This window comes from Anopheles gambiae, chromosome 2, assembly GCF_943734735.2.
Source record: "Anopheles gambiae chromosome 2, idAnoGambNW_F1_1, whole genome shotgun sequence".
NCBI classification, from domain to species: domain Eukaryota; kingdom Metazoa; phylum Arthropoda; class Insecta; order Diptera; family Culicidae; genus Anopheles; species Anopheles gambiae.
In genome coordinates, this window is record NC_064601.1 from 109,748,673 (window position 1) to 109,760,725 (window position 12,053).

The 12,053-nt window shown below is 45.1% G+C and overlaps 4 protein-coding genes across 9 annotated transcripts in view; 3 read left to right on the top strand and 1 right to left on the bottom strand.

Moving 5' to 3' along the window:
- The window catches only part of LOC4576201 (sodium/potassium-transporting ATPase subunit beta-1-interacting protein), a 55,643-nt gene extending 51,664 nt beyond the window's left edge, over window positions 1-3,979 (bottom strand). For all 6 annotated transcript variants that reach the window (XM_061651702.1, XM_061651704.1, XM_061651705.1 and 3 more), the window contains exons 1-2: window positions 3,859-3,979; window positions 2,072-2,674 (exon numbers count right to left, since the gene is read on the bottom strand). In XM_061651702.1, coding sequence (XP_061507686.1) covers window positions 2,072-2,125 — 54 coding nt within the window. In that variant the 5' untranslated portion in view covers window positions 2,126-2,674; window positions 3,859-3,979. The remainder of the gene's footprint in view (window positions 1-2,071; window positions 2,675-3,858) is intronic.
- A 1,024-nt stretch (window positions 3,980-5,003) lies between these two features.
- LOC1270090 (spermine oxidase) lies at window positions 5,004-7,145 on the top strand. Its single transcript, XM_061642490.1, has 3 exons — window positions 5,004-6,031; window positions 6,102-6,676; window positions 6,751-7,145. The coding sequence occupies exons 1-3, from the start codon at window positions 5,339-5,341 to the stop codon at window positions 6,992-6,994; spliced, it is 1,512 nt and encodes a 503-aa protein (XP_061498474.1). The 5' UTR covers window positions 5,004-5,338; the 3' UTR covers window positions 6,995-7,145.
- Window positions 7,146-7,356: 211 nt separating this feature from the next.
- On the top strand, window positions 7,357-9,199 carry LOC4576202 (spermine oxidase). The gene is made up of 3 exons (XM_001237134.3): window positions 7,357-8,166; window positions 8,245-8,816; window positions 8,890-9,199. The coding sequence occupies exons 1-3, from the start codon at window positions 7,483-7,485 to the stop codon at window positions 9,122-9,124; spliced, it is 1,491 nt and encodes a 496-aa protein (XP_001237135.3). The 5' UTR covers window positions 7,357-7,482; the 3' UTR covers window positions 9,125-9,199.
- A 904-nt stretch (window positions 9,200-10,103) lies between these two features.
- LOC4576194 (uncharacterized) lies at window positions 10,104-11,932 on the top strand. Its single transcript, XM_308757.5, has 3 exons — window positions 10,104-10,897; window positions 10,976-11,547; window positions 11,623-11,932. Exons 1-3 carry the CDS (start codon window positions 10,214-10,216, stop codon window positions 11,855-11,857), a joined length of 1,491 nt encoding a protein of 496 aa, XP_308757.4. The 5' UTR covers window positions 10,104-10,213; the 3' UTR covers window positions 11,858-11,932.
- Window positions 11,933-12,053: the final 121 nt, after the last annotated feature.

Genomic DNA, 12,053 nt, shown 5'->3' on the forward strand with positions numbered 1-12,053 from the left:
GGAAGCCTCTCAAGCAGCAAGAAGACCGCCGAGGCCCGCAAATCCTTGAGCCGTTGGTTTGGAATGTCTTGGTCCCGCGGTGTGTGTCCGTGCGCATTTGTTGTGGTTGCATTTTCTTCTCCGTCCCCCGACAGTTGACGGTTGACGTGCCAGAAAGAGCTCCAAAAGCCTGTGCTGCCTATTAGTGCCGATGTCGCCGCCGCCGCCGCCGCCGTCGCCTCATACCGCTAATGTTTAAAGCAGTCGAACTACCACGGGTACACCACACAACGACGGGGACGCTGCTACCGAGGGGCCAGGGGAAGGGTGCAATTTTCCCACCAGCCAGAAGAAGATCGAGAATCGCGACAGGAAATGAGTGTTTTAACCTCGTCAAGTGTTGCGCCACCGTCGTCGCTCGGAATTGGTGGTGCGGCGTGATCGAGCCGCAGTGACGAAAGCCCCGGATGGCGGATGGCTTCCGGTGTGTTTAGGGAACCGGTTGGCCTCGCAGAACGGCGGCAGAAGCGTTAAAAATATCGTTCCAGCTATAAAATTGGATTAGGTTCTAAGGCGGTTGCTGGCACAGTCGGGGGAAAGACGCGAACACGCCAATGTGGTTTACCAAGAGAATATTGATGATTTCCAGCAAGAAGCGAGCTTTAAGTACTTCACGCAAAAGATTTTCGATAGTGCCAACACTACCATTTCGTTGATGGCCACGAAAGCAATGCATTGGTTAAGTTCTTTTTAGTTGTTTTAGTATCCTATTCATGTACGAAAGCTATTAAAACCTCATTTAGATCAAAGACATTGATTCTGATGCTTGTAGGATGTATAATGAGATCCGAAGATTCAGATTAAACAAACCCCCAAACTACCAACAGTGTTTGACATAAATTGTCAAACATGAAATCAATTCTACAAACTTAACATCCAGAATATTAAACAATTCAGTGAAACATCACATCTTCTTAACAAGCAAGGCATTACTGGGACGTTTTCAGGTGCAAATATTATTCTTCTTCTTTGGCACAACAACAGTTGTCGGTCAAGGCCTGCCTGTACCCACTAGTGAAGTGTGCTTGGCTTTCAGTGACTTATTGTTACCATAGCAGGATAGTCAGTCCTACGTATGGGGGCACGGTCTATTCGGGGCTTGAACCCATGATGGGCATGTTGTTAAGTCGAGTTGACGACTGTACCACAAGACCGGCAAATATACAAAAGCAATAAATTCTTCTGATGAAAACTGTTTCCTCATATAATATTAAATCCGCTGTTTTTCAATGATACATATAAGCCTTGTAGGATCTCTGTGAAATTTTGAAACCCTAGCAAGATCGACTCTCAAGATCGTATCAATGACCCCTTCCAATCCATAAAGAAGACGACGCAAGGAATCCTACCTGTAGACATCATACTGGGGTGATGACTGTCAGATAGATTGATGTTGTTGTGATGATATTAGATTCTCATAGAATTCTCACAATTTTGCCAAGATTATTTACGCAAACCCCTCAAAGATTTCTTCAAAGCACTAAATGTCTCTTTGATTATCTTTATAGTCTCAATGAGTCATCGGCAAGGACCACATATCCGAGACTTAGATATCAACACTGGTAGTTCCAGTCAGGAATAGCTACCCCATCTAGGTACTAATCTTGTTGAGGTCCTACTCGGTTTGAGAAATGTGAAAAAAAAACAGATAATTAAAGCCTCATGTTAAAGATCAACATCAAACATGGTTCAACATACAGAGAGTAGTGATTGTCAACATATCCATGGTGTTCCAGTAATATCCAGTTGAACTCCATCAATTTGATCTTTTTCTCAGGGTTTTGATATATTGACACTCAGGGGATCTTGTCTTCCTAATGGATCTTGAAGTAAACTCTATTCAACTCGGAGTTTCAGTGTGACTAACGTATGATTTGTAGCATTTTAATGAAGTTACCAGACGCGTGCTCAGAATTGCCTGATGACATTCAAGGATCTTTGCTGCAACTCACGTCTTTGTCATGTACAAGTATAGCCACTTAGTAATTCACTTGAATGTAAACTGGGGACTTAAAACTCGGACATTACTCACCATCTGCAGGACGCATATTGACAACAGGAAGTGTCGTCTCGTGCACGATCCCATGTCATAGTAGTTTGCACCGCACTAAGCCGATTCAAATCCAAACACTTCCGGATTGGCCCTTCTTGAGCTCGAACGTCGCGACGTTGTTGAAAGGGTGTTTTCGACCACAGGAGAGATGGCGGCGGCGGTGGTTCCTCCCCTTTGAGTGGGGTGCCTTTTCTTTTCCGTAAGCCTCCTTTGAATATGAATCACCACCAGACCAGGACTACTCTTGTGGTGATCTCTAGTCGTGTGCTGTCGTGTCGCTGGGGTGCACTAACACGCATGAATCACTGGGCAGCTTCGCCGGCTTCCTCCTTCGGCGTGGTAGCTCCTCCGCACAACAACCGGGTGTACCCGTTGCACAACACGGCGATCATTTACCTAACCACCACCACCACCCTGTCGCTCCCAACAGCACACAAACAGACACACACACACACACCGGCACACACGAACACTTTTGCTACACGGATGGCGCCAATCGAGCCAAATGGCATTTCACGCCAGCGATCGATCGGACTGTTTTGCGGTTGGTGCATTCGTTGCTAAAATTACCATCACTTTTAACTAAGGGAGGACGACACACAGGAGGAAGGAAATGAAACGAAAAGAAAGAACGATAGCGACGGAGCGAGACAAACTACCGCACTCACACACTGATTCACTGCCGCAAACCACACACTCGCATTTTTACCAAAGAGTGCGGTGCATTGCTGCATGCAGCAAAAGGTTGAATTTGCAAAAAGAAAATGAAAAGAAAAAAAAAGAAGCTGGCGACAGAGAAGAGGAGAGAAAAAGAAAACAAAACTCGCTCGTTCACGCACTTTGCACGCACACTTTGCACTTTGTGCACTTTTTCAAAGAATCACCTGCGTGCCTCCCCCTCTATGTAAGACCGCATAAAAACGACACACACATTCCGACGTTTTCGACAAGTGGCGGGGACGTTTTGTATTCTTTTTTTCGGTGTTTTAATAAAAAAAACAGAACAGGACCCTTTTTCTTTTGTTTCCCTTTACGAAATAAAGCCTCGAAACACACGGGCGAACAACAAAATAAACGCAACACGAAAGCTCACCCCCACTAACACACACACATACGCACACAAGCGCAGGGAACGGTATTTACGTACGCACACTACGATCGAGGTTTAACGTGATCGAAAGAAGAAGAAAAAAACAACAATTCCCCACACAACGGACAAGTGAGCGGAAAGCGAACGAGATAGAACGAGAAAGGGTCGCAGAAGGCGAGAGAGTGTGACACGTTTAACCGCACAGCACAAAAAAGAAGGTAAAATCGATTGGCCGTTTTGCTTGCGGAAACGAGACAAAACACACGCTTAAGCTCACTCACACGCGTCTCGCCTAAAGCGGAGCCACAGCGTCCGGCTTAAGCTTCAGGTGTGTGTGGAGCTCGTATACAAACGGTTCCTAGAACGGTCGCACGCGTACTGGAAGAATGTGTTTGAACATTTAAAAACTGCACACTGGCACTGTTTGAATGTATTCTTGAAGTTGGGCTTTTCAAAAAATCACATGCACTACAAATTTAAACGATTCTGAACTTGTGTGATCCTTTGTGAAATAGCTCGCACTCTTTCTCTTTCTCTCTCCTTTATATTCGCACTTAAGGAACGACCACTTTGAAACGCATCTTAGTTATTTTTTTAAATACTAAACAGTGGCTTAAAAATGATCAAGCTATTCCGCTGTACCACTTCAAACCAACACGTGTATGGGTACACATACCGGAAAATACGTGAAAGGCAAACCGTCACTCGCACCGGTCCGACACAAGAAACGCGCACACACACGGCGCGTCCGTACGCGTTGGCTGTTGGAAGTAGATTTAAATTTTTTGTGTGCTGTTCTCTCACACCAACCGAAGAGAGCGACGGTTTAGCGCTAGAGCGAGAGTATTTTTGACAAAGACAGAGAGAGAGAGAATTGAACATGCACAGTGGGAGTTTACGCAAACGTTAGCAGGATAAAACATGCAATCTTTTAGTGTTTTAGTGTCTTAGGAGTATTAATTTCAGTCTTCATAAACAGTCTTCGTGTATAAATGAATAGATAAACATGGGTTTCTACTAGCGAAAAATAAGATGATTTAAAACGTCTTGATTATTTCACAGCGACCAATACCCACTATTCATTTTGTCCAACGCGCTCTCACCGTTGCGCTCAGTGTGCAAAGCACGCTCTCGCACTAAATACTTCTCACCCACACTAGCTCAAATCTGCGATGTTGTTCTTGCTTCTCGTTTCGTTGCTTGAGCAAGATCGTGCTCTTTCTTTCCTGCACTGATCCGACTAGTAGAAAGAAAGAATGAAACTGAGGCTGTGCTTTGATACGAAGTGAGCAATTGCTCAGTATGATACAAAATTGTAGTGTGATTTTGAAATGATTTTTTGTAAATATTGTAACGAAAGTAATGATTCATTTAAATCAAACATTAAAAGAACAGATTTAGTAGTATTTTACTGGTAAAAGATATTACCGACCCTTCACATTTAAGCATTTGCTCAGTTTTCTAGTTTTGCGCAGACACTAGAGCACGCAACCACTTGTTGATTGGATGACGGTAAAAAATTATATATCCTAAGTCCTGTATTGCTATTAGCTAATGTTTAATCAATCGTAACCTGAATTTGTAATGCAATATTGAAATATTCCACAAGTACCAGTTCAGTCATCACAAGAAATTCAAACTCAAACCCGCCGATTTGGACCGTTAGCTTAATTGCTCAATTTGAGCAACACAATTGGAGCCGGTGCGATAGAAGAGCGGTTCTATGGCAAAAGAATTTTTGAATCCGTCCACGTCTTCTATCTTCCAATAACCCTGTACATACTGGTTAATCATGTGCCGTTCGCAACTTCTAGCAGAACATCATTTTAATCAGCACAATCAGTCGCTCGTAGAAGATGATCCTCAGCAGGGTGAATCTCATCTAATCTGTGTGTTTAGGTGTTTTTGCTGTTGTTTGAAACGGGTTCGAGTGACAAAATAGATTTCTATATTCCTAAAAGTCCTAAATGAGAACAATTAGAATAAGTATAAAGTATAAAGCAAAATACGTGTAGAAAAAACAACTGTACTTATTCTACAACTCATTGTACAACTCATTACTGAAAAACTGGCAATACTTCGCCCTTGACATTGCTTATCTGACCCACCGACCACAACCAGTCCGAAAAGAGCACCAAAAAAAGTCCCACTTCATAATGAAGTACCATCCAAAATTCCGCCGTTTCATCGTGTGTTTGCTGACAACTATTAGCTTAGTTAATGGTGCGAAGAATCCACGAGTGGTAGTAATTGGTGCCGGCGCGGCAGGTCTCGCAACTGCCAGCCGCCTCCATCAAGGTGGAATAACGAACGTCACAATACTGGAAGCATCCCAGCGTGTTGGTGGCCGCATCCGTACGACTCCATTCGGTGCTGGAATCGTAGAGCTCGGCGCCCAGTGGTGCCACGGAGAGAAGGGTAATGTCGTGTACGAGCTGGCATCCGCTTATCCCGACCTGCTCAAAGCTTCCATCATCGTCGAGGACGCTGCGCTGATACAGTCGAATGGTGTGCGAATCGATGACGAACTTGTCGAAAAAGTATCATCACTAGCCGAGCAGATCAGCGAGTCGGAAGACCGCATGTCGTACGCGGGCAGTCTGGGTGACTTCTTCACCGAAACATACTGGCAGCGATTGCGAACAGATGCTGGCTTTAGCGATGTGAGCCACGAATTGGCGGAACAGTTCCTGGTGTACTTCCACAACAGAGGGCGAGGGGACTCAGCATACGATTCCTGGTACGATGTAGCTGCGAACGAAACGGACAGCTATCAGGAAACGGAAGGCAATCAGGCGCTCGCATGGAACAGCAGAACAGGATACTCCACCATACTTGATATTGTGTCGGTAATGTATCACTATCAAAAGAGATCAAAAGTTCATATTTCAAACGCTTATTGTTCTTTTCAATTGATAGGGAAATTACCCGGCAGCAGCAAACAGCACAAATCCAACAAAAGTGCCATTAAGTGAGCTCATTGTATTTGGAAAATATGTTTCCAACATACAGTGGGATGGAGTGCATACAAATAACGTCCTCATTACCACCGAAGATGGCTCTCAGTACAAAGCCGACCATGTTGTTGTGACCGTGTCGTTGGGTGTTCTAAAGGAAAACTCAGCCACAATGTTCACGCCGGCACTACCCACCGTCAATCAGCAGGCCATCGAGGGACTTAATTTTGGAACGGTCAACAAAATATTCACCCTGTACAATGCCCCTCTCCCAGAAGGAATGGCCAACAGCGTATTTCTTCTTTGGCACAAACCCGATCTCGATGCCTTAAGGCGTTCCAAGTACGCATGGGCTGAAGCGGTGGCAGCCTTTTTCCGCGTAGATCATCAGCCGAACGTGCTGGGTGCTTGGTTAAATGGAATCGAGGGACGACAAGCGGAACTGCTGCCGGATGAAGTCGTCCAGGAAGGTTTAGCACATCTGCTGGAAATTTTCTTACCGAAGCTCAACTTTAGTCATGTGCAAAGCATAATCAGGTAAGTGTGCATTAAACTTCCCCCAAAAAGATTCTCATCACACTACAAAAATGAACATGCTTCTTTTTCCACAGATCAAAATGGTCATCCGATCGACTCTTCCGCGGATCTTACTCTAGTCGATCAACATTGACCGAAACGTTAGGCACTGGTGCGCAATATCTTGGCTCCTATTTGGCAAACAAGGATGGAACCCCGGTGGTGATGTTTGCCGGAGAAGCGACAAATCGTTTCCACTTTTCCACGGTTCACGGGGCAATCGAGAGTGGTTTTCGTGAAGCAGATCGTGTACTCGATCTATACAACGGAAGCCATTAAAGAGCTCTCATTTACAGTACGTGTTTTAATCTGAATTGATCATTTACATCTAGATCATTTTGAACCGACAAGATAAACTATCGTTTCAATGAATAAAATCATCTACTTGTACAACGTGATGTTACTTTAGCAAGTGAATTGTAAACTAAAATTTATCACTTGATCATCAACCGTTTTGACGCAATTGTGTGAAAATGGTTGTTGTTTTACATTGACTATCAGATGACAATAAATGTCTATAAAAAAATTGGGTGTGTTTCTTGTTTGAAGAAGCTGTGTACCCAACATTACCATAATGAGTCTATTACAAACGAACAATACGCGTACTTCACGGCGAAACCTTTAAATAAAGACAACCGAGTGTTGATGAAGATCACTTGCGTATTAGCTTCAATACGCAACGCATCTCAAACAGTGTCTTGTGTTGTTTACCGTGGTTGTTGTCTTGTGGGCAAGAACTTAGCCGTGTATCTCGCGTCCCATTCAACATGAAGTGGTCTACGTCGTTGCTGGGATTACTGTCCTTCATTGCCGTTGTGGTAAATGGAGCGGAAAATCCTCGCATAATCATTGTTGGTGCTGGTGCTGCCGGTATTGCCGCCGCTAGCCGTCTCTATCAACGTGGTTTCCGTAATATTATCATTTTGGAAGCATCGCAACGCTTCGGTGGACGTATTTACACTACACCGTTCGGTCCTGGTATTGTGGAATTGGGTGCCCAATGGTGCCACGGTGAGGTCGGCAATGTGGTATACCAGTTGGCATCGGTATATCCGGGACTGCTCAAGTCATCCATCATTGCGGATGAAGATGCCGTTCTGATCCGTTCTAGTGGTGCAAGGGTGCCGGAAGCTGTGGCAGACCGTTTGCAAACTATGGCGGAAGGAATCATCGAGTCGGATCAGCGTGACTCGTTCGCTGGGAGCTTGGGTGACTTCTTCACACAAAAGTACTGGCAAACTTTGGCAACACCTGCGTACAAAGATATTAGTCGGGATCTTGCGGAACAGTTCCTCGTGTACTATCACAACTATGAGCGTGGCTATACGGCATACGACTCGTGGTTTGAAGTGGCAGCGAGCGAAACTGACAGTTATGTAGAGCCGGCCGGCAACCAGGATATTGCGTGGAATGGAAAGAAAGGATTCTCCACCATCCTGGACATTGTTTCGGTAAGGTCTTTTATCTTTCGGTTGTCTTAGGCTATAGATGGAGATTTAAGATACCTTGTTGCCTGATTTTACTTACAGGGTAATTATCCAGGTTCGACCAATACATCTCTTACTCCAGTGCCGATCAACAGCCTTGTCAAGTACGGCAAGTTCGTATCCAACATCCAGTGGAAGGGATCGCCGGAAGGAGATGTCATCGTCAAGACACAAGATGGCACTATCTACGAAGCCGATCATGTCATCGTAACTGTTTCTTTGGGTGTTCTGAAGGAAAACTCAGCCACAATGTTCTCGCCAGCACTACCTACCGTCAACCAGCAAGCCATCACTGGACTCTACTTTGGCACGGTAAACAAGATATTCCTCCTGTTCGATGCACCCATTCCGGAGGACTTCCCCAACACCGTACATCTGCTCTGGTACAAGTCGGATCTTACCGCACTGCGCCAATCGCCCCACGCCTGGGCCGAAGCGATTTCAACCTTCTTCCGTATCGACAACCAACCCAATGTACTGATGGCCTGGATGAATGGTGCCGAGGGACGGCGGGCTGAATCTTTGGATGATGCTACAATTAGGAATGGCATACTGCATCTGTTGAAAATATTTGGCAACGGCCTTGACTTTGGCAACATTACGGGTCTGTTAAGGTAAGAGGATCTAGTTGGGTCTAAACTTACTGAAGAACAAATAATTATATATTGTCTTATTGTCTTTTTCTAGATCCAAGTGGTCATCGGATAGTCTTTTCCGTGGTTCTTACTCGAGCCGCTCGATCACGACGGAGAACTTGAATACGGGCGCACGTGCTCTCGGAACACCGGTACGAAACGCGGCCAACGAGCCCGTGCTGCTGTTTGCCGGCGAAGCTACGAATCCGGTACACTATTCCACCGTTCATGGTGCGATCGATAGTGGATTCCGTGAGGCCAACCGTTTGATTAACTACTACAGTTAAGACGATAGTGATGTTGATGCCGAACTGAAATGCAAAAGAAGTTAGCATACCAATAAATTCACCAACAGCAAAGAACATGTACTCTTTTCCATGAGCCTCTCGAATCCGAATTCATCGTACCAAGCACATGAAGTAGTGAGAATTCAGAACAAAAGGGGTTTTTTACAACAAAGGTAATATTTTTAATCTACATGGAGATTATCCGAAAACAGCGAACAGCACAAGCCCAACAGTACCATTAAGTGGGTTCATCATATTGGAGAAATTTGTTCCCAACATTCAATGGGATGGAATGGACATCGAAACCGTTCTCATTACCACCGACGATGGCTCTCAGTACCAACTCGAACATGTTGTTTTAATCTTATCGTTAGTTGTACTAAAGGAAGTCCATTATTAAATGTTTAGACCAGCACTACCTGTAGTCAACCCGCGAACTATCAATGAACATTACTATTGGAATGATCAGCAACAATCTTAATACATCAAGCATCATCACCTATTGCTAGTTTAAGTCATTCAGAAAAGGTTGTCAATGATGTAGGAATAGATCATTAGGCCCAACGGATACCTTTGATGATGTCCCTTGTACCACCATTTATACATTTAGATTATTATAATGAACGACTGAAACGATCGATTCACAAAACAAAATTCTAAGCGCAAAAGCTTGAACCGCGTGCAGGTACGGATAGAGCCGAATCGCCGTACCAGACGTTAGCAACTGAATCGGTAAAACCTAAGTTTAATCGTTTGCACTGTTTTGACGTAATTGAGTGATAATGGATGTTGTTTTGCATTGAATATCAAAAGACAGTATAAGAGAAGGAAAAGTGGGTGTGTTTCTTGTTTGTAGAAGTTTTAGCTTGATAAAACATTGCTTGCCATACAATGAGACTATTACTTTCACACAAACGACTCGTTGTGTCCATCACATCTTCTTTGAGAGCTGCCAAAACATTTAAATATAGACTACCGAAGGTAGTTGCAGATCACTTGTGTGTTTGCGATAACACGCAACACACCTCAAACAGTGCCAGTTGTGTTGTTTTTAGGGAAAGTTATCCGAGTAAGTTGCATCCCTTCGACATGAAGTGGTCTACGTCGTTGCTGGGATTACTGTCCTTCATTGCCGTTGTGGTAAATGGAGCGGAAAATCCTCGCATAATCATTGTTGGTGCTGGTGCTGCCGGTGTTGCCGCCGCTAGCCGCCTCTATCAACGTGGCTTCCGTAATATTACCATTCTGGAAGCATCGCAACGAATTGGGGGACGCATTCGCACCACTCCGTTCGGTCCTGGTATTGTGGAGTTGGGTGCCCAATGGTGCCACGGTGAGGTCGGCAATGTAGTGTACCAGTTGGCATCGGTATATCCGGGACTGCTCAAGTCATCCATCATTGCGGATGAAGATGCCGTTCTGATCCGTTCCAGCGGTGCAAGGGTGCCGGAAGCTGTGGCAGACCGTTTGCAAACTATGGCGGAAGGAATCATCGAGTCAGATCAGCGCGACTCGTTTGCTGGAAGTTTGGGTGACTTCTTCACACAAAAGTACTGGCAAACTTTGGCAACACCTGCATACAAAGATATTAGTCGGGATCTTGCGGAACAGTTCCTTGTGTACTATCACAACTACGAGCGTGGCTATACGGCGTACGACTCGTGGTTTGAGGTGGCCGCGAGCGAAACTGATAGCTATGTAGAGCCGGCCGGCAACCAGGATATTGCGTGGAATGGAAAGAAAGGATTCTCCGCCATCCTGGACATTGTTTCGGTAAGGTCTTTTGTCTTTCAGTTGTCTTAGGTTATAGATGGAGATTTAAGATACCTTGTTGTCTGATTATACCTACAGGGTAATTATCCAGGTACGACCAATACATCTCTTACTCCAGTGCCGATCAACAGCCTTGTGAAGTACGGCAAGTTCGTATCAAACATCCAGTGGAAAGGCTCATCGGATGGAGATGTAATCGTCAAGGCACAGGACGGCACTACCTACGAAGCTGATAACGTCATCGTTACCGTCTCGTTGGGTGTTCTGAAGGAAAACTCAGCCACAATGTTCTCGCCAGCACTACCTACCGTCAACCAGCAAGCCATCACCGGACTCTACTTTGGCACCGTGAACAAGATCTTCGTCCTCTTCGATGCACCTATTCCGGAGGACTTCCCCAACACCGTACATCTGCTGTGGTACAAGTCGGATCTTACCGCACTGCGCCAATCACCCCACGCCTGGGCCGAAGCCATCTCTACCTTTTTCCGTATAGACAACCAACCGAACGTATTGATGGCCTGGATGAATGGTGCCGAGGGACGACGGGCCGAGTATCTCCTGAACGCTCCAATTAGGGACGGTGTACTGCATCTGCTGAAAATATTCGGCAAAGGTCTCAAATTTGGCAACGTGACGGGTATTTTAAGGTAAGCCGGCCACTACTCGAATTGAGTGTAAACTTACCGGAAAAATCGATTGAACACCTTTACCCCTTTTTCTAGATCCAAGTGGTCATCGGATCGTCTTTTCCGTGGTTCGTACTCGAGCCGCTCGATCACGACGGAGAACTTGAATACGGGCGCACGTGCGCTCGGAACACCGGTACGAAATGCAGCCAACGAGCCCGTGCTACTGTTTGCCGGTGAAGCTACGAATCCGGTACACTATTCCACCGTTCATGGTGCGATCGATAGTGGATTCCGTGAGGCTAACCGTTTGATTCGCTACTACAGTTGAGATGGAATAGATGTTGATTTAAAAATGGAATGCAAAAGAAGTTAAATTGCCAATAAATTCACCAACAGCAAAGCATTTTGTGTTTTACACCGCACAATCAACTTTATAAAGAAATCTATCGCAACGATAAAAACCGTTCTCTAACGTCCAACTCAACACAACCTTCTGGCGTAGTGGGGGGTTGAATTTTGACACC